A 23,656-nucleotide genomic window follows, 5' to 3' on the forward strand; every position below is an offset into this window, starting at 1 on the left:
TCTGGATAGATGGGGGGAAAAAGGTTTACACATCTACTACTTTGGCTATAAGGGCTTTAAATTGCCAGTTTCATATGCTCAAATATCCGCAATATATCATGACACTGCTTAAACAGAAAATGATGGCAAATTCTGAATGTGCAGAAAACAAAGAAATGCAGGATTTATTGCATGCAGCTGAACAAGTTGGAAAGCATACTTTGCAATGTGGGTTTGATTCTCTGGAGGCCTCCTACAGGGCTGCTGTTACGGGTTCTGTCATTAGGAGGCATGCTTGGTTAAAGGAACAAAATCTGCCTGACCATGTTAAATCAAAATTATTAGATGCTCCTTTACAACATGATGCCTTGTTTGGTGTTAAGGCAGAAGAGGTGTTAAAGAAAATGGAGGACAAAGCTAAATCTATGCAAACGGTCAAGGTTATCTTACAGGTACAGCCACCTAGATTTAGCAGACACTGGCCTACAAAGAATTGGTCCTTTCCAGTCTCAGACAGATCTCAAAGGGGGAGATCCAGACGCCCTAGAGGCAGATTACAGCCACAAGGATCCTACAGGTCTAAGCAGTGGAGTGCTTCTACCTCCAAAGGTGGAGAGGACAAATCACAGTCATACAGGAAACAGTCCCAATGACTTCCCCCTGCCTGTGCCAAGCACTTATCTTCTGGCAGCACCCTTAGGGGGAAAACTAGCACTTTTTTCTCAAAATTGGCACATTATAACCCAGGACAAATGAGTACTAGACATAGTGTCACAAGGCTATAAGTTTCATTTCCATACTCTGCCAAGGGCAAACGGTTGGCCAGACCTGCCAAAAAATCAATGGGCAGTGGCTCAAAAATAAGTCGCAGCTCTCATGGACATGAGGGCTATTCAACAAGTACCACAGCAAGAGCAGGGACAACAGTTTTACTCAAGACTGTTCTTGGTACCCAGAAAGGACAAAGCATGGAGACCAATACTGGGCCTATCTATTTTAAACACTTTCCTGAATATACCATAATTCAAGATGTTGACCTTACAATAGCTTCTGCCCATGCTGGGAAGCAAGGCTTGGCTCGTGACTTTAGAACTAAAAGAGGCATGCCTGCATGTCCCAATCAGACAGTCATGCAGAAGATACCTCAGGTTCAAGGCTGGCTCAAAGCTTTACCAATTCTCTGCACTGCCCTTTGGCTTATCTACTGTGCCCGGGGTCTTCACAAAGTGCCTGGCACCAGTAATTGCTTACTGCAGACAAAGAGGAATAAAAATATATCCTTACTTGGACGACTGCCTCATACAAGCAGAGAACAAGGACATTCTACTACAGCATCTGACTTTTGTGGTAAACTCTTTAACAGGCCTAGGGTACACAGTCAACAAAAAGAAATCAAAACTATTACCCTCTCAAGAGATAATATTCTTGGGTGCAAGCTTAAATACAACTGCCCAGATGGCTTATCTCACTCCAGACAAACAAAGGCAACTGACTACCTATTTCAAAGAAATGGCAACAAAGGCCCAGTTATCTGCAAGAAAATTTCTGCAGGCTTTGGGCTTCATGGCATCTTGCATCTTACTAATTCCATATTCAAGACTGCATATGAGGAAAATTCAATGGTACCTAAAAAGTGTTTGGACACAACATTGCCACAGCCTGGAAACAATGATTACTCTAATTCCCTGCCTGCAACAGGAATTTCGATGGTGGGCCAAGGCTTGTCACCAAAACAAGAGACAGCCGTTCTCACTACCCCCAGCCAGGTAGAGCCTAACGACAGATGCATCAGATTATGCCTGGGGGGCACACATGGCAGGAAGAGGCATTCAGGGCACCTGGTCCACAAACCAAAAGCATCTACATATCAATCAAAAAGAGATGCTAGCTGTTCAAAATGCCCTGACAGCCTTCAAGGACCTACTTCATCCAGGACAACTACTGATAAAGACAGAACACCACGGTCATGTGGTACATAAACAAGCAGGGGGGGGCACTCATTCTTACCCCTTGTGCAGACCAGCCATGGCTTTATGGGACACAGCATTGACTTACCAAGTTCATCTGCAGGCACAATTCCTGCCAGGAAAGGAAAATACTCTGGCAGACGAACTAAGCAGAAACCTCATGGATCCCCATGAGTGGCACCTGGATTCACAAGTCTTCAGCATGATAACAATGAAATGGGGACGCCCGGACATAGATCTATTTGCCTCTCCTCAAAACAATCAACTAAAAAGATTCTGCACAAGGACTTATCACAGACAAGCATGGAAAGTGGACGCCTTATCTTTCAACTGGACAAACCTATCAGTATATGCCTTTCCTCCACTTCCTCTCCTCCCCAAGGTACTCCTAAAGGTCAGACAGGAGAAACCAAAAATGATTCTGATTGCCCCAGACTGGCCACGCTAGTACTCGCATCCGATCCTAAGGAACTTGTCCCAATGCTCAGCCTGGACCTTACCTCAAATACCTCATCTACTGTCCCAGCAAAACAATCAGATTCTGCACAGCCAACTCAGGACCCTAAACCTGGCAGCATGGCAGATAATGTAGCCATACAAACCACACCTCTCAGTAAAGCTGTGATGGATGTCATTTTAGAAGCCAGAAGGCCTAGTACTAGAAAATCCTATGCTGGGAAATGGAAGAGATTTTGCGCTTGGAACCAAGCTCAAGGAACTGATACAGCTGTCCCAAATATTCCTCAGATTTTGCAATATTTAACTGAGATGCTGGACAAAGGCCTATCTTTTTCATCAATTAAAATCCATGCCTCTGCCATTTCGGCTCATTACAATACAGAGCCACCACTCTTTTCTCATCCTTTATTAAGGCAGTACCTCAGAGGAGCCAAAAACTTAAGGCCTCCAAGGGGAATGCCAATATCTGCATGGGACCTCAATTATTTGTTGAAAAAACTCACCTTACCGCCTTTTGAGCCAGCTGCTACTGCAAACATAAAGTTCTTATCTTGGAAAACAGCTCTGCTCCTAGCAATAACGTCTGTAAGACGAGTGTCAGAGCTACAGGCTCTCATGGCTGTGGAACCCTATATTATTTTCTATCCAGACAGGGTCTCTCTGAGAACAAACCTTACATTTATGCCTAAGGTGGTATCCAGTGTAGCCCTTAACCAAACAATTCATTTGCCAACCTTTTATCCAAATCCACAGAACAAGGGGGAGAAAATTCTGCATTCTTTGGACGTACACAGGCAACTTAGATTCTATTTGGACAAATCTAAAGTTTTCAGAAAGACAGCGCAATTACTCGTGGCATATACCACAGCATCACAAGGAAAGACCATCTCCAAGCAGACTATTTCAAAGTGGATAAGTCACTGCATTCGTTTCTGCTTCTCGCAGCATGGCAAACCAGTGCCTAAGGGCATTAGGCCACATTCAGCCAGAGCTGCAGCCACTTCTGCAGCCTTTCTCAGGGGAGTACCAACCAAGGACATTTTGGAAGCTGCTACTTGAGTTCAGTGTATACGTTTACAAAACATTACAATCTGCCTCTTTACTCTAAATCCAGGGCAGGCTTTGCCACTGCAGTTCTCCAGGGCCTCGTAGCTGCTCCTAATGATGTTTAGCTCCTGCCCCCCAACCATAGCTTTGGAACTCAACGCAAATATAATGACTGCGACAGTGAAACACGAAGAACATAGTACAGTTGTGTACACTTACCATAAATGTAGCTGTTCGAGTGTATTCACTGTTGCAGTCCAGGTTACCCACCCGCCATCCCCCTTATTTTTACTGGAACTTATCTTTACTTTTCTAATCTATGCAACCTAGGTGGTGTATTTTCTTATAGATGAAGGTAAAGCTTATTTTGGTGTATGTATGTTTTATTTACATATTTTTAGCCTACCTTTTTGGGGGCACCTGACATCTGGGGCAAGAAAAATTAAATAAAATGGCGTCGGCTGCATCTTTTATACCCCTGAGGACCTGACGTCAGGGAAGAGGTGACAGCAACCGATGCAGGACCCAAGACTTTGGAATTCAGGCCGACTGAGGGCAACCTGCCAGCAGGATAACCCAAATGTAATGACTGCAACAGTGAATACACTCGAACATGTACATTTATGGTAAATGTACACAACTGTACTATACTTTAAATTAAAGGTATAAAATCATACCATAAAAATAAAAACTGTCTTGTTTACTGTTTAGTACTAAAAAACACTTAATATTAATACAGGGCCTCTGTCTGCTACCAAACTGATCTGACACAATGACTCCTTGTATTCTGTAATCAAATTGGTGTTCCCCATATAATCCACTTGTTGAACAATCTATGACTGAAAAGGTGAACTTTTTGAAGTTCACACAGTGAATAGTATGCCTAGCTAAAGCATTATTAAAGTCCTTTTTCTTAATAGCAAGTGTGTGTTCATATATTCTACGCTTTAAACATCTAATGGTTTTTCCTATACAGCAACTAGGACAAGAGTTGCATACTGCCAACATAAACTATGTTTGTACTCTCACAGTTAAACCATCTGTGGACTCAAATAGTCCTTTTAAGATGTGTAATAAATGTACTAGATGTATTGCTTATATACCTACATTGTTTACACTTCCTACAGGAGAAAGTACCACAAACACTTTTCACATCAGTCAATGCTGAAATGTCGCCCCCCCCCCCTTTATTTTCGAAAATGTTTTTGATGTTCTTAATTTTCTTATAGGTGAAATTGGGTTCTATTTGTATGAGTTCCGTATTCCCCATCAAAACCTTCCAATTGTCCTTAATTATGTGTTTGATGACAACTATCTCATTGACAATGGGGAAAGAAATAGTGAACACTGTGTTGTCCTTTTTCCTGTTGTTACTTACATCATCAACCCCCGAGATGATGGGTTTGGCAGCATTTTGTTTCAGAATAAACACTTCCTTGTGTATATTGGTTAACCAAAGCTGGTCATACCCTCTTTGTTCAAAAAAATGTGTCAACATGATGACCTCTTGAAAAAAAGTGTCATCATCAGATGCAAGTCTGCACTGGTAGCGTTGTTGCCTCACAGCAAGAGGTTCTCCCATTCGATTCTCGGCTAGAGTGTGGGGAGTGCCTTCTGTGTGGAGTCTGCATGTCCTCCCCGCAGTTGGGTGGACGTTCGAAAGACATGTGTAAATGGGCGTGCCTTCGTTGAAGGTTGAACGTCGAGCTGGCACCTTGGCGTTCGTGAAAATCTACTGCCAATCATTAGCGGACCAGAGTTCCGCTGTGGCGACCCCTAACCGGGAAAAGCCGAAAGACAAACAAACATCAGATGCAAGTCTACTGAGGTGGATAAATTGCCCCTTAATCACCCCTTTCTTTATATGCCTAGGATGTAAGCGATCTCTGTGCAAATATTGGTTGACAAAAACATCTTTCCTATAAATCTTACTCACAAAAGTGTTACTGAACATATCAAAAGCCAAATATATATATCCAAAAAAATTAATGGTCCTACCAAAACTTCCCACAGAAAATTCCAAAAGGTCTGTGGTGTGATTCAAGTCCCTAACAAAGGACTCAAATTCACTCATCACCAGTCCACAGAAATATCAAATCATCAATAAATCTTTGATATACAATAATGTGGGACCTTTGTGGATGTACATACAAATATCTCTCCTCCCACATGGCCATTACAAGGTTGGCAAAAATGAGGCCACACTTGCCCCCATAGCCACCCCTGAGGACTGTTTATATCTTTGGTTGAACTAAAAAAAAATTATTGTCAAGAACTATACCAATAAGTCTGCAAACAGTCTCTATTTTACTGTGTGTAAAGTCAGTGTACCCGTTAAGGTAATCTCTCAGAAATTCTATATCAGCACCTTGGTCGATACATGTATACAGTGATTTAACGTCTAGAGATGCAAAGTAAAAATCACCATGGGTGAGGTTAATGTCCCTCAAAATTTCTAAAAGGAGGCAGGAGTCCCTAAGGTACGACTTTGAGAATTATGAACGTCAAAAACATTTTGGAAAATGATGGGGGGGGGGGCACACTTAAGCATTGACTGATGTGAACAGTGTTTGCGGTACTTTCTTCTGTAGGAAGTGAAAACAATGTAGATATGTAAGCAATACATCTAGTACATTTATTACACATCTTAAAAGGACTATTTGGGTCCACAGATGGTTTACCTGTGAGAGTACAAACATAGTTTATGTGGCAGTATGTGACTCTTGTCCTAGTTACTATATAGGAAAAACCATTAGATGCTTAAAGCATAGAATATACAAGCACACACTTGCTATTAAAAAAAATAACTTCACCAATGCTTTAGCTAGGCATGCTATTTACTGTATGAACTTCAAAAAGTTCACCTTTTCAGTCATAGATTATGTTCAACAAGTGGATTATATGGGGAACACCAATTTGATTTTAGAATGCAAGGAGTCATTGTGGCAGATCAGTTTGGTAGCAGACAGAGGCCCTGGTCTGAACGAATGTATTAATATTAATTGTTTTTTAGCACTAAAATAACATTCAAATCACAACAATATGACAATGTTTTTATATTAAGACATTTTTTATGAAGCTTTGATATTCTGAGCAGTTTGGAAAACAGGACAGATGTTCATCGTGTTATACTGCTGCACACTTGGGTTATCCTGTCGTCAGGCGGTCCCGCAGTCGGCCGAATCCCAAAGCCTTGGTCCGGCGTCGGTTGTCGTCGCTTCTTCCCTGACATCAGTGCGACAGGGGTATAAAAGAGGCAGACGACGCCATTTTCTTCAGTCTTTCTTGCCGCGCGGTGCCTGAAGCAGAAGCAGTTCGCAAGTGCCGGTCGGCCAGCTCCTGAGATTTTCGAATCGAATTTCAGCCCGAAGTCTTCTCTAAATTTAAGTACCCTGTTGGGGAAACTTTTCTTGCCTCAGACCGATGTCTGACAAAGTTAATAATTGCATTTCTTGTGGGAAGCAAATACCTCATAAGGATTTTCATTCTTATTGTATTCCTTGCCTAGGCCCAGACCACGACGTCTCTGGTTGTCGGTTTTGTGCTAGGTTCAACAAACATACTATTAAGCGTCGGGCAAATTTCGCCCAGCATTATTTTGGCCGAAAATTTAACTAGAGCATGCCGTCGGAGCACCCGACATCAGCAATGATTAAAAAATGCAAGGATAAGGGCAGACAGTCAAGACCAGTTACCGAGGCCTCAGCCAGGCCTGACGCCGGTTCTCCGGTTTTCAGCGAGGCGCCTACGCAGCCCCTGACTACCGCTGATTCAGAAATTCTGACGGCCACCCAGACCGAAGCAGCTGGGCCTCAGGAACCAGTTCCACCTCACCCCTCGAACGCCAGCCCTGACGGTGATCCGGAAATTTTGGATAGGCCTTCGGTTTCTGAAGGTGTCTTCAAACCAACAACTATCTCTACTAAATCTTATGCTAAAGCTCCCTTGAAAGTTAGGAAGCCAGGTCCACACCCCCCCCCCCACAGGCCCCTATGCCTAAAAAACAGATGCTTAAGATGGCTGAGGATTTAATTACCCTTATCAGGGGATCACAACCCCCACCTAACAAAAGGCCTAGACTGGAGGAAGATTATCCTTCCTCTGACCAAGCATCCATTTCCTCAGGCAACTCTGAGGATCAGGATTACTCCTTCCCTCCTTATGAAGACTCAGATGCTGAAGAGTCCATTCCCTCTGTCTCACCCCCTGAAGACTACTCTTTTGGAGAAACTTTACACACCTTGAGGGAACACTTCCACTGGGAAGGCCAAGATTACTCTGACTCTAAGAAAAGACTCCGTGAGTTTCTTCTTCTTCCACAGCATAGACCCCTAGCAATTCCTCCAGTTTTAGACATTTTGGATGATGTTTACTCCGAATCTAGTCTAAACCCAGATTCCTTACCTCCAGCACCAGCTAAACCAGGCAGATACTACCGAGTTCCTGATACTCATAAGTTTCTATATAAAAGTCCTACTGCAGACCCAGAAACCATTTCCTAGGGTCCCAAAGGGATTAAGGCCTCTACTGCTAAGAATCCACTTCCTTCTGAAAGAGATTCCAGAGCATTAGAAAGATGGGGAAAGAAAGTGTATACGTCTGCCACTTTGGCCATGAGGGCCTTAAACTGCCAATTCCACATGCTAAAATACCAACAGTACTTGATTACACAGTTAAAACAGAAAATGATCCCTCAGACAGATCAACCTGATTTCAAAGAGATGCAGGATTTGTTGCATGCAGCAGAACAGGTGGGAAAGCATACCTTACAGTGTGGTTTTGATTTATTGGAAGCCTCATGTAGAGCAGCTGTCTCAGGGTCTGTAATACGTAGGCATGCTTGGCTTAAAGAACAAGCCTTACCAGAACATGTCAAAGCAAAGTTATTGGATGCTCCATTGCAGAAAGATTGTTATTTGGTGTCAAAGCAGAGGAAGTTTTAAAGTAAATGGAAGAAAAGGCAAAATCTATGCAAACAGTTAAAGATTTCTTACAGGTATAACCTCCTTGTTTCAGCAGAAACTGGCCATCAAAAAACTGGTCCTTTCCTGCATCAGACAGACCCCAAAGAGGTAGGTACAGACGCCCAAGGGACAGAGGCCAGCCACAAGGTTCTTTCAGGCCTAGACAATGGCAAACAACATCTCAAAGAGGGGGAAGACGAAAGATCTCAACCCTTCGGGAAACAAACACAATGACTTCCCTCTTCGCCTGCCAAGCAAAATTGCCCTGGCAGCACCTTTGGGAGGAAAACTGGTTTTATTTTCACAAAATTGGCGCATCATAACAAAGGACAAATGGGTTCTGGATATTATTACCCGAGGCTACAGATTTCATTTCCACACTTTACCACGGATAAGAGGCATGCCAAATCTGCTTCCAAACCAATGGGCAGAGGCACAAACGCAAATTTCAGCTCTCATGGATATGAAAGCAATTCAAAAGGTACCTACAAAGGAGCAAGGTCAAGGTTTTTACTCGACTGTTTCTAGTCCCAAGAAAGGACAAAGCCTGGAGGCCCATTTTAGACCTCTCAATTCTAAACACATAACTGGAGGTACCCAAATTCAAAATGCTCACACTTCAGCAGCTTCTTCCCATGCTGGGCAAGGAGTCTTGGCTGGTACCGTTGGACCTCAAAGAGGCATACCTGCATGTCCCTATCAGACAAGATTGCAGAAGATGCCTCAGATTTTTGTCAGGTACAACGTATTATCAATTCTCTGCATTGCCCTTTGGCTTATCTACTGCGCCCAGAGTATTTACAAAATGCCTGGCATCAGTAATTGCATATTGCAGACAACGAGGAATACAAATTTACCTATATCTGGACGACTGCCTGAGCCAAGCGGACAGCAAGGACATTCTATTACAGCATCTGGCATTTGTAATAAAGCTGCTTGGTTGCCTAGGGTACACAGTAAACAAAAAGAAGTCAAAGCTAATACCCTCGCAACAAATAATATTCCTGGGTGCCAGCTTAAATACAACGGCCCAGATGGCTTATCTCACACCAGACAAACAACAACAATTGACTCAGTACTTCAAAAAGATGGCAACTTTTACCCAGCTCACTGCAAGGAAAATCCTGCAGGCATTGGGGTTCATGGCATCCTGCATTCAACTACTCCCATATGCAAAGCTGCATATCAGGAAATTACAATGATACCAGAAAAGTGTATGGTCTCAACACAGGCACAGCCTCGAATCAAGTATACCTCTCATTCCATGCCTTCAAAAAGAGTTCCTATGGTGGGCTCAAGCATGTCAAACAAGGGTCTTCCTTTCGTCTTACCTCCAGCAAACCAAACTGTGACAACAGATTCTTCAGACTACGCCTGGGGAGCATACATGGCAGGACAGTGCATACAGGGCAAATGGTCTGCAAAACAAATGCATCTTCACATCAACCGAAAGGAGATGCTAGCTGTGCAAAGCTTTCAAGGACCTCTTGCATCCAGGACAACTACTAATAAGTTCAGACAACACCACAGTGATGTGGTACATAAACAAACAGGGAGGAACACACTCCTACCCTTTATGCAGACAGGCAGTGACCTTGTGGAACACGGCATTGACTTACCAAGTACAACTGCAAGCACAATTCCTGCCAGGAAAGGAAAACATATTGGCAGACGAATTAAGCAGAAATATGGTAGATCCTCACGAGTGGAGACTACACCCACAAGTATTTTCAATGATAACTCAAAGGTGGGGATGTCCAGACATAGATCTGTTTGCCTCCCCCAACAATTGCCAACTACAGAAATTTTGCACAAGGATTTATCACTCCCTAGCCTGGAAAGTGGACGCCCTATCATTCAGTTGGACAGCATTGACAGTCTATGCCTTTCCACCACTACCTCTATTGACCAAGGTATTATTGAAAGTCAGATCAGAGAGACCACAAATGATCCTCATTGCTCCGGACTGCCAGCACTGGTACCCATTACTAAGGAACTTGACTCACAGCCCTCCATGGATCTTGCCTCAATTCCCACTACTGCTGACTCAGAAAAACTCTCTGATACTTCACAGCCAGCTCAGAACTTTAAATTTAGCTGCATGGAGAATACCTTGAATTATCAATCAACACTTCTCTCAAAGGACATCCAGAATGTCATTTTGGAGGCCAGAAGACCCAGCACCAGAAAAACTTACTCAGACAAATGGAAAAGATTTTGTGCATGGAACCAGGCTAAAGGCCAAAATCCTTGGATACCTAACATTCCTCAAATACTGCAATACTTAACTGAGATGCTACACCAAGGCCTTTCATTCTCATCCATTAAGATCCATGCTTCAGCCATTTCAGCTCAATATAATATGGATCCTCCAATTTTCTCGCACCCTTTACTAAGGCAGTTTCTCAGAGGGGCTAAGAATATAAGACCCCTCCAGAAAACCCCCAACGCCAGCTTGGGACCTGAACTTTGTTTTAGAAAAATTAACACTGCCTCCTTTTGAACCAGCATTCTCAGCAGAACTACAATACTTGTCTTGGAAAACAGCTTTGTTGCTGGCTATTACCTCAGCACGCAGGGTCACTGAACTACAGGCACTTATGGCAGTGGAACCTTTCATCATTTTCCATCAGGACAGGGTCTCTTTACGAACTAACCCTACCTTTATGCCAAAAGTAGTATCCAGTGTGGCTTTGAATCAGACCATTCATTTACCCACCTTTTATCCAAACCCCCAGAATAAAGGAGAAAGACTCCATCACTCTTTGGAAAGTTCACAGACAGCTACGTTACTATTTAGATACGACAAAGACCTTCAGAAAAACTGACCAACTCTTTGTATCCTATGCTGCAGGTTCACAAGGAAAGGCTATTTCAAAACGGACCATCTCCAAATGGATAGCACATTGTATCCGCTTTTGCTACTCGCACCATGGGAAAGCAGTGCCTGTTAATATTGGGTCCCATTCTACCAGGGCTACAGCAACCTCAGCAGCCTTTCTCAGGGGGGTTCCAACCAAGGACATTCTGGAGGCAGCTACTTGGAGTTCAGTGCACACCTTTACCAAGCACTACCACCTTCCTTTATACTCAAAAACCAGAGCTGGTTTTGCCACTGCAGTACTGCAGGGCATCCTAGCTTCGCCTAACCCAGTTTAGTAGCAGCCACCCATCCATAGCTTTGGGATTCAACCCAAGTGTGATGACTGCAGCAGTATAACACGATGAACATAGTACAGTTTTGTACCTACCATAAATGTAGATGTTCGAGTGTATGTACTGCTGCAGTCCAGGTTACTCTCCCACCATCCCCTCTACATACCAGGGTGTTAGTTATAGCTCCATGTACATCAGTCAGTTGGATGCATGTCTATATGGTGTATTTGCTAACAGCTAGTACTATTGTTTATCTACTAAGGTATTTTTGCATAGCTATTGTATTGCCTTCCTAGTTGGGGGCAATTGACATCTGGGGCAAGAAAAACTGAAGAAAATGGCGTCGGGTGCCTCTTTTATATACCCCTGTCGCACTGACGTCAGGGAAGAAGCAACGACAACCGACACCGGACCAAGGCTTTGGGATTCGTCCGACTGCGGGGACCGCCTGACGACAGGATAACCCAAGTGTGATGACTGCAGCAGTATATACACTAGAACATCTACATTTATGGTAGGTACAAAACTGTACTTTTCTTGCTTGCTGATACCTCATTCTTCTGTACTTCTGTGATGGCTTGATGGTTAACTCCTGTGATTGTAGTGTGTAGGGTCCTGAGTTCGAGACCTGCATGGCTGTTTATTTTGTTGATGGGCAGAACAATGGCCGTTGGATACAAAGTGGTTAAGGCACTTTTGAGCATTTGTAAGTGAGTTTAAGCGAGAGTAAGCAATGCTAACCTCTGGTTACATCTGCTTACAAAGAGTTAGCTTCAGAATTACTTAACCTGTGTGCGCATTGCTTACCCCCGCGCAAAAGGGCTTAAACCCGCTTACTAGTGCTTAAATATACTTATAACTGCTTATTGGTGCTTAAACCTGCTTACTAGTGCTTTATTCATTATGATACTGACTACTGACACTTCACATGTGCATTTACTGCAGTACTCCAGTTCATAAATATATTATTTAGTGGGTTATGCAACATAAATATTAGTCATAACTTGCTTTGCCATAGAAAATGGAATGTGCTGCAGTGGACTTGAACCAAGAATGCCTGCTCGTAAGGCGAATGCTCTGCCCACTACACTATTGCTATGCTGCTTCATTTGCATACATCTTCCTTGTTATCCTCTTCAGCCATTTAAGCTGCATTAACCATTGCTAAGCAATGGGCACACCCGCGAACCTATGGTTAGCTTTCATCAGATTTTTAAAATAAAATAAATGGGTTTGTTCATTTTATTTTGTATACTTTTGCTGTTGTACATGAGGGGGACGGTTGGTAGGGATATGCGGACACCTATGAGCCGTCTCGCTCATTTCTTACCCCTTTCTGCTGTTCTTCACTACTGGGGCATGTATATTCTGAGAGCTCTGCTCTCAGACACACCCCCTGCACTCTTACATGCTCCGTGTAAGATTAGGAGCTCAGGCAGCGAGCCTCATTACTATGCATGGCACTCTGCCGTCCTGCTCCTGAACGGCCGCCTCCATGCAGGACTAAGCTAGTCCTGCATGGAGGAATAGCAAATCCGGGGGATAATGCATGGTAAGGAAGTTATTAAACTGTCGGAACCCAAAGTTCTACACTTGACAACCTTTTGTCTTGCTGTTCTTTCACACTTTTAACTTGACTAGATTGGATGAAATAACTTATTCTACATACTACAGTAATTAACATGACAAATGCGAACATCATGGTGAACTCCAAATATTTAGCTGCATTTTTAAGTCTATACATTACTGCATGAAACATAATGATCCATAACCATGCAACAAAAAAAAAAAAATACTTAACATTTTTACAAGTAATAGAAAAATCTGTGACACTATAAACTAAAAATATTCCCATGACTTTGCAGTATCATAACATCTGAGATGTTTTTCATTTTGGTTACTCTTTCTCATTTTTTTTAGCAAGCTTCTGGAGTTGATGTTGATGCCCAATCTCCTAAAACCAAAGATTAAAAAAGTTATCAGTTACTGCAGATTTAATTACTTTACTCTGATCTAGGCATACCACTTTTTATCTTTTCGTGCTTTTTTCATTTCATTTTCTAACAATGTACACCCGTGGTTTTAACTATGAGAAAAATAAGGACTTTCCCAGTTAGTGTTCAGGGAACTGTTTCGGAAAACCATTTAATCATTACTCTTTTTTCCTCTGGTTGTAACTGTACAGTTAAGTTCTGGTGGTACTTTTAATAAAGCTTCTTTGTAGCAAACATGCTGATTTCTGTCAGTCTTTTGTAGTTGCTGTAACCGTACATTCTACTATGCTACTGTAACTTTAGGATTAGAAACTGGTGAATTTAAGGTCAGGTGGAAAATGCACTGGCATCTGCCTGCCTGTCATCAGCTCATAATATTTAATAACTGTCTTAGCAGTTGGAGATGTTCCGATTCCTAACAGAATACTGCTAGATGTTGAACTTGGTTCCCATTTCTAGGCAGGCCTTTTTAACTGCTCTTTAAGGATTCCCTTCATTCTTTCTACAATTCCATTTGACCAAGGATGGTGTGACGCATGAAGTCCCTGCTACATCCCCAAAAGACTGCACATCTGTTTCATGACTTCACTGTGGAATTCTGGACCATTTTCTGATTTTGTTATCTGAGGCCAACCCCAGTGTGAAAATGTGTGTCCAGAGAGATGACACTATGGTTTTTGCAGTAAAGTTTTTGGTCAGTATTGTTTCAACCCACTTAGAAAATAAATCCACAACCAGCAAGTGTCTGTACTCTCCATTTACAGAAGGCAGTGGTCCTACATAATTAGATTTGGCTATAAACGCATTACATTCATCTACTATGTTCTTGCAGAACTTTTTGAAATCTGAATACCAGTAACTGTGTTTTTACTATTGGCCATAGCTTTTCTGCTGACGTTTCCCAAAATTTGGTAAGTGTATTTTTAGCATTTGCTTAACCAGAGGAGCTGGTACATACAGCAGATGTTGGTGTCTCTGAGTCTCAAACACATTAATTACTCTGTAATCCTGCACACAGTGACAATATTTTACACTTACTGACTTTATCTGCTTGACCCTGAGACTTTTGTAAAAACGTTAATTCTTCAACACTGGGATTATCTGTGTGTATATTAACTTTACTGACCCTGACTTTTGGTGTGGTGTATGAAGTATTCCTGTTTTAGTCGCTGCTTTTGGTGCAGCATCTGCAATTTTCCACGATATATCTCCCATAGTCTGATATGCTTTAATTTACACACACACCATTTGATAGGATGCTGTTGTCCCAACTCAAAAATCTGTCTGCATGCTGCAGTGGCTTGTTGTTATTGTCCACAAAACTTCTTCCATTCCAAACTACTATATATATGGTAAGAGCTGTCACTATATATGAAATGTCATCGGATATAATCCCTCTCCCATTTTCTTCCTTTGTCAGTTGTGATACTTAGAACAGAGGCAGTATTTTTTCCTGACGTGTATCCTGGTAACTCATCGCCAACATACACTGCAAACCCCGCCTTGTAACTTTTTTCATCTGAATATCTAGCTTCATCTACATAAGTAGATTTGTAGTTTGTATTTAACTGTTCAGGAAATGGAGACTTTTAGTTTTTCTGAATTTTGTCCCGACAGCTATGAGGATTTCTGTTATTCAGCAAGTGATATGATGGATAATAATGTTCCCCTGTTTTCACTGTCGGATTTCTCTCTTCATATTCCATGAGCCATTTGGAAAATCTTGTGTGGCTGATCACCTTGTGATCTGTAGAGCACAAAAGACTCCTGATAGGATGATGTGGTGTTTGTTATAGCAAATAGACTTAAGAATATACTCCCCTCTATTATTTCCCAACAACAAATGGGCTTTATGGCAAACAGGCAAACAAGTGATAACACCCTCCTTTTAGATACCATTGTAAGACTACTTAATAAGGATAAATGCCCCAGATACGCCCTTACAGTAGATGCAACTAAAGCTTTTGATAGCGTAAACTTACACTTTCTCTTTAATATACTTCCTTTATGTGGTTTTCCTCAAGAATTCATTAAAATGATCCAGGTTCTGTATCAGAAAGCTTCTACCACTATACAAGTAAATAAACTTATAACTAACCCTATACTCTTATCCAATGGTACAAGACAAGGATGTCCTCTTTCGCCATACCTATTTAATCTTTATCTAGAACCCCTCCTTCTGTTTATTTCACAAAAAAACTTTCATCATATTCCCAGAATCCACAATGCAAATCTTATATACTCTGCCTTTGCTGATGACTTAAATATATACTTCCAACTCCCCACTACTGACCTCCCAAAAATACTTAGTTATTGATGAGTTCTCGGTAGTTTCAAATTAGAATTTAAATTTAAACAAGTCACACATTTCCCCTCAGTCCTATAGGGCATAAAGAATTGTACTTTCCTATGAGTGAGATCAAAATAAAGTACCAGATAAAATATCTAGGAATAATATTTACTTCAGACTTCAAAGATATTATAAACAATAACCTACTAACTTCTAAACGATATGGATAGATGGAAGAACATTAATATGTCTCTACTGTCAAAAGCTAGTGTTGTCAATATGAATTTTATACCAAGAATACTCTTTCAGTTAAATGCTACCTTTTCAAATATTCCCCAAAACTTCTTCCTTGCATGGAAAAAGCTATATCAAGATTGTTATGGTATCCCAAATCTACCAGAATTAAATATGCAAAACTTGTACTCGTCAAAGATGAGGGGGGATTGGGGTTACCTGATTTTAAGCTTTACTATAGTATATGTATACAGACTAATACAAATAATAAACTATGACTTGTATATAAATAATTGGACACCCCAGTGGACCAAAATCTGGTATGAACAGTTGAAATCCCTTGGCTGTAATATCAAATCCTTACCATTCTTGAGTTTAAACCAGGCTAGCATATACACAAAGAATTTACACCCACTAATTAAAAACATGATTCTTACAACACAGAAACTACTTAAATCATTGCAATTAGCTGACGCTTTTGCACTTATACAACCGTTACATCTAAATCCTAATTTACTAATAAATAATAAACCAGTAAATCTAACAAACTACCCCCTGATAAAAGACTACACAATATGGGATATATACCAATGGAAAGACTCTTTACATGGGGCAAATGAGACTTGAACTCAAACTTCCTATGAAATATAGAATTATCCTTAACCAACTTCATCATCTTATAAATGCTAAATTTTCACAAATACACACTGACTTACAGAACATAGATTTAGTTAAATTAATACTTGAAAATCTTGCGATTAAAGGGAAAACAATTTCTAGGACTTATAAAATTGTAATGAGTGCAAAACATCAGAATTCCGTATTATTTTCAAACTATTGGCAAACGAAAAATCAATCACTGACTGAAGAAAATAAGAAACTAGCCATTGAAAATGCTATCAAATTTTTTCCTTTCAAGAAGCTGTTATATACACAAATTATGGTAAATAACAATCTGTATTATACCTTATCTAAATTAAATAAAATCAATCCTAACTTTTTGCTTATATGTCCCCATTGTCCGGATCAAACAGCTGATATTTTACATGTCATGTGGAACTGTACTAAGATGCACAACTTATGGTGTTCCTTGAGAGTAAGATTAGAGAAGATGGGATATGAAAAATCAACCCTTACATGGGAGACAGCTATATTGTACATTAATATCAATCAACTCCCAAAAATATTAAAATGTCTTTATTATGATGTGTGCCCTTATTAAATTCTTTATTACAAAGAATTGGAATGTCATGTCACCAATTACATGGGAAAAGTTTAGCAATCTTGCTATCAAATATATCTCATCTCACAAATTAATTTATTCAAAAACAAAAAAACAAACGCTATTACCAAAAATACTGGGGTTACTTGCTAGATATAATTCTTGACAAATAAAATTTGCCTACAAATTGTCATGAAAAGCTAACCTTTAAATAAGAAATGAATGTAGTATAACCAGACTTTCTCTTCTCACTTTTCTTAGTATACGTGTAACTAGATATTTTCCCTAAACATACAAATAAATGGTTAAATTTCTATTTTTATTTTATATATAGACTATCCCCATTCTAACTATCCCTTATGAGAACAAATGAACATAAGAATTCTTATACTTTACTTGACGATGTAGTGACTTCTTGTGTATATATCGTGTGTATGTATATATATATATATATATATATATATATATATATATATATATAATTTTCTCGGAATGGGATTGTTGTCTTTTCTTTAGATAGGTATTTGTATTGTTTGTGTTTTTGAGTTACCGTATTGTTGTTATTATTTGAAAAAAGAAAATTGAAATAAAGAGATTTTGGAAAAAAAAAAAAGGATGATGTGGTGTTTGCAGTATTACTGGTGAAAATTATGTGAGGCAAGCTGGATATGTAACTCCCCAGTGTATAGTTAATTGTGCTTGAATACATGTATGGTATCAGGTAACTGCTTGTAATTTACTCTGCATTCCCTGCTGTGTACTTATTGCCATTTCTGCAAACTAACTACAGAGATCCCATCTTCGCTGACAGCTCCCTGACGGTTGAAGGGATGACAAAGTGTAGGCACAATTAACTCAATAGCTGTCATTAGCTTCTGTTTTATGTCTCACACTGGTTTCAGTACAAAACACCCTTATAATAAAAAAAACTTGGTTTGTATTTCAGTGACCTCTGTTTGCACTCCCTGATAGCTTCAACAAAGTATGAGTTTTGTTGCAAAGTAACTTCAAAATAATGCAGGTTTGCTAGTCATAGAAATCCAGCTCCTTGGGTGTCACAACTGCCACAGTACCTGCTTTTTTACACAGTATCAAGTTACTCAAAATAATTCTAAGATTCCCGTTCTTTTCATGGGGTTCTAACATATTCAGCCACTTGGTCTTTTGGATACCCAGGGAGTTCTTAAGACTTTTTTTTTTTTTTTATCCTCCTCCTCCTGCTGCCTTCCAAGATGAACCCATTTTTTTCTTCCAAAAATTGTTTCAGAGTAGTCTATGAAGTAGTCTACTTGCCTCCCATTTTTCTTTGCAGAAGTGGAAACCAGGACAAGTGGGCTCCTCACACATTGAATCAGCACTGGCATACATAAGGTGTCACTTGAAGCAGGTAGGGAAACAGATCAGGTTTTTATTCCCTGTACGGCAGAGGTAAAAAGCCTGACTTCTGCCAAACACTTTCCTAGTAGATCTGCCAACTGCTTTTTTGTACTGGAAGGCAACTAATTGGCCATTGGCAGTGCTGCTGTTAGCGCCAACTCCGCCAGGGAAGTGTTTGTAAGCGCTTGCTTCTGGAATGACTCACTTGTAGACATTTGTGTCATGATCACTTTGCCATTGGTTCACACCTAGGGCTTTATTACCCTGACCACAACTCTGGCAGTAGGACTATATTTGGGAATTAAGGAAGTATTGCATGAGTCAGTCGCTTAAGGCCTGTGCTTCTGTTATCCTCTGACTTATTGCAGTATGGTGTGTACTGTTAGAAGTTCAGTGTAACAGGTACAATCTTACTGTATCAGTTGCATATGACAATACATTCCTTAATGGGTCAGGAATAACTTCCCTGAATTACCCTGTGAATGGGTGTTTACTTTGTCAGCCTCAGTGGTTGGAGTTCATCGTAAATTGCGCAAGTACGTGTTTGATTACTTGCTTGGTAATTTGTTTCATATCTTTATTTTTATTTCACGTCTTTATTTTTATTTCACAATTTGCAGGAAGATGCTTCCTTCTGACATGGGTGTATCCTGGGGGTGTACTCTGTTACATAGCCTGCACATTTCGTCACAGCATACGTTTCTACTGATAGATGAATGTTCTGAATATGAGATCTTGTACAAAACTGCCAGATTATGATTGGTGGAAATGTACCCAACCACAGACCTACCAAGCAGGGTCTTCCCCTTGATCAGATGATAAAGTAGGAATGTATCTATTATTTTATGTAAACTTCTACTAATTCAGAGTTCCTCTTTTGAAGTAAACATTTAACAGTAGTTACTGGTTAAAAACAATTGTTAAGATCATGGAGATGCACAGATTTGATTGCAGTACCCACGATCCACCACATATGTTTGCCATCATTTGAGAGGTTGTATAGTTATTATTGTATGGTCTGTTATGATATCTGAAGTAATGGAATTACTTTTTTGTTAAAATTTCTGTAAAGCTCTATGGGTATAGTTTGTGATATACAACAGAATTTGGACTGTATATCCCTCCCACCTTAAGGACAGTTTCTTCCTGCATATTTTAAGTGAATTTTTTCAGTGTGCAGGATTGTAGTGTGGTAACTCCAACATGGTGAGCATTACAGTGCCTTCAGTATTTCTTATGATAATCAGCCTTACAGTTTCACCCTGGTGAATATAGCAATAACCCACGCCTGCCTGGGTGTGGTAATGCTGGATTTACCCATGGTTGGTGTGGTTTGGTCACGAGGGTGAAGCCTGAGTGGCCAAACAAAGCCAACCGTGGGTAAATCCAGCATTACCCACGCCCAGAAGTGGGTTATTGCTATTATACAATGACATTATTTAAGAAAAAAAATAATTACTTTTCTTAAATAATAGCATTGTATAATGCCTCCTTGCTGCCCTTCTGCAGCTGTCTGGTATTCTGCGGCAGTTCTGATGTACTTCCCATGCGTATGCCTACGCAGTACATCAGAGCTGGGCAAAAGCAATGGAGAAAGCAAAGATCTCCGTTGCTTTTTACAAACTGTCTCGCTATGTTAAAGGAGTTTAACATAGCGAGACAGCTTTAAAAAAAAAAGCAACGGAGAATTTATGTTGCTTTTTTTAAAGCTGTCTCGCTGTGTTAAACTCCTTTAACATAGAGAGACAGTGTGAAGCAACGGAGATCTTGCGTTCTCCGTTGCTGTAAAAAAAGAGTTGTAGTAATGGAAAAAGTCCGGGCGTCTGGACCTTTTTCCATTACTGTAACTCTGATTTACGATGTGCACGCTGACCAATCAGCGTGCACGTTTTTGAATATTAATAGGGGGGTCATTGTATAATATGCTTTAATTGTAGTGCTTTGCTGCTCTCAGGTCAGTAAAGTGATAACTCAATAAAGATGTTTAAAAAAAGTATTTATTTAAGTTTTCAAAGTCAAGTTACATTCTTATTGTAATCATAAAAGAAATCACATAGACCTACACAATGTGCTGTCAGTCGAGTTGATGAAAATGAGCAACCCTTCACCAGAGTAAGTGGTGTTACAACTGGATGCTCATGACACATACAGTAGTTCAGGAGCTAGTTGCCTGTCACTTGAGTGCACAATTTGAAGTGCTGTAGAATAGAGAAGGTAGTGTTTGTCAAGTAAATGTTAAATAATCCAGTTTGTACCAGTTCCTCTTTGTATGTGCATGCAAATGTGGTTGTCTTACACTTCACACTTTTATTTGCACTAGTTGAATATGAGCAACTTTTGTATATTTTTAAGTCAAATGTATTCCCACTCTTTTTTTTTTTTTTTTTTTTTTTTTTTTTACATTTGCAGATGGGATATTTAGCTTATCGATAATTTCTGTTTGTTACAGGTTCCAGAGCTTCGTAAGAAGTCCAGGAGAGACTACCTGACTAAGAGGGAGCAGGAAAAGCTAGAAGACTTGGAGGCAGAGATTGTAGATGATGAGTATCTCTTCTCTGAAATGCAACTAACAGCTAAGGAGAAAAGAGAACTGGAGTACAAAAGGAAAGTCCGTGACTTAGCCCGAGAGTACAAGAAGGCAGGTGAACAGGAAAAGATGGAGAAGAGTAATCGGTATTATATGCCTGAGGAGATACGCAATAAGGTAAGGCTGTACTGAAGTGCATTGTTTCACCTGGACTTTAAATATTCCACAGGATGAGTTGGTTTAAGTACTATCCAGTATTCATCATTTTGCAGCCTGTACCTGTGTACTTTGGTAACATTTTATTTAGCAGAATTCCTTAACTTGACTTGAAACTTCAGCAAGCACATTTGTGTGTGTGGAGCCATAAATGTATCTAGAGTGGAGCGAAGGGGGAAGCTGTCCTGGATGCAAGATGTTAAGAAGTGCAATATGCAGATGCTGATCAGTTGGTAATACAGTATCCACATTAAATACTGGTATGGAAATTAATTCTAATATTGCTTCTGTGGTCAGGACAAAATAACTTGCTTCAGCTCTTTGTGTGTGGCTTAAGTTGTAGTAAGCAGTGTTAGTTTTTAAAAGACAAGAAAACGTTTTTGTTGCTCCTCTCTTATATGTTGGGAGCACATAGGGTCTGGATCCTCCTCCCTTAGAACAAAAGTGAGGCACCAAATCAGAAAAGAGAGGACTTTTTTTTTTGCTTCTCAGCTTTAGAGTTCAGGGAGCACCAGAACAAGGACCAGCACCAGATACTAGATGAGGCGACTGCGTTTCTGTATGGAACCAGCACTTCAAACTGAAGATTATAGATGGTCATAAGTGGGAAGATTGTGCATTCATTATAGTATCCTTTTTTCTTTGGGGTTGACATGAGCAAGTAATTGATTTTACATTGCTGTTTGGCAAAGGCTGGACTTCCAGACGCAAATAATTGGGTAGGAATGTATGGGGACAGGAACAAATGCCTAAGTGCATGTGGATATGTCATTACACACGTAACTGTGTGTGCTGTGGGAGAAAATGGTGCCTCTGAATTCATGAAGCTACTGCCAGGGATCCCGTTTTCATATGTTTTCCTGTAATCAATCCTAAAAAAGCAGAGGGACAGAAACTTGTCCTTTCTTAATGTGGTATGTTTATTATTTTGGAGGGGGAGAGGGCAATAAAAAAGTTACTAAGAGCAATGTGGCATAAATTTAAAAAAATGAAAGAATAAATAACCCAAACTGGTATGTAACTAGGAAGAGAAAATGTTATCTTAAAGGCCAAGAGTGCCACATATCTAGTTCAAATTTGCTGCAGTAGTAATAGACTCTAAAAAGTGAAATCTTAAAGTCATTAAACTTAGACACTTAAACATCAAAATTTGAAATTTGCAAAAACATTTTAAAAGCATTACATACCACCCCTGATGTGGGCATCACCACACCTGTACTGCTTAGAAATACTAATTCCAATAATGCTGTACCTTGTTGTTAAAATAAAACACAAAAAAAGTGAAATTCTTCAAGGTACTGCAGTCTGGATCTTGGTTTACATGTCTAACTACTCACAGTTTTGTGATCCCATTTTTGAGAGCTGGTCACAATTGTAGTGAACTTAAGCCTGGCATCCAGAGTTCTTGTGTGGTAAAGGAGCTCATACATATAAGGTTCATATTATGTACATCCCCTGTAGAAATAATTTCTTTGTCTGATAGTGTAGCCTTTCACACACTCAAGAGCACTACATGCTTTATATATTTTAATCCCTTTCTGTTTTCCAAAATAAGTTGCAAAAAAAAAAAAAATAATCATGGATCCATGATAAATAACAGACATTTCAGTTTAGCCAATTTCCTTGCTTCAAGTGTAGTTTTTAATATCCTGTTTTAGCCCTTCTCCAGTTGTTGGAATTAATTGCCTCCTCTGTGACCTTTCTGTTTCTGTGTTTTGCCTGTGTTTTCTACCCATCCCATGGGGTTTTTGGCTGTTTGAGAAGAGTTTGCCAGATGGGGTCCTGTGGCAGATGGTAAGAGCTGTTGTAGGAAGCTGTGGTCCACCATCCACTGCTGGTTTGATTTTCTGCCTAGCTTACATCACCCTTTGCCAACAGCCATTGAGTGACTTGCTGTAGCAGGACCCACAGAGGTGGATGCTTGACATGTGCTGCCACATGCTAGCTCTGGCAACTGGTTTTCAGGTATGCTTAGGAGGCTTCTGCACTCAGACAACCCCTTGCTGCTTGAGGTGCAACCTGGTGTCTGCAGGGTTGTACTTTAAAAAACATGTGTAATCTCCACTATTTCCTCAGATTGAGCAAGTCAGCATCTGCTTCTGACATTTTTCCACATTCCTTGACCAGCATCTTGAGTTCCCAAACTCAGTGGACAAACTTGGGGCATCAGGACAGTAATCAGGGCTCCATCTCTTTTCTCCATGGAGGAAATTTAATATACTTG

At 40.3% G+C, this 23,656-nt stretch overlaps 1 protein-coding gene across 2 annotated transcripts in view; it reads left to right on the forward strand.

Moving 5' to 3' along the window:
• DHX16 (DEAH-box helicase 16) overlaps positions 1–23,656 on the forward strand; it is a 983,432-nt gene that overhangs the window by 264,530 nt on the left and 695,246 nt on the right. For both annotated transcript variants that reach the window (XM_044084487.1, XM_044084486.1), the window contains exon 6: positions 21,139–21,393. In XM_044084487.1, coding sequence (XP_043940422.1) covers positions 21,139–21,393 — 255 coding nt within the window. The remainder of the gene's footprint in view (positions 1–21,138; positions 21,394–23,656) is intronic.

Source organism: Protopterus annectens, chromosome 9.part0 (genome assembly GCF_019279795.1).
Source record: "Protopterus annectens isolate FY-2018-M chromosome 9.part0, PAN1.0, whole genome shotgun sequence".
Taxonomy (NCBI): Eukaryota; Metazoa; Chordata; order Ceratodontiformes; family Protopteridae; genus Protopterus; species Protopterus annectens.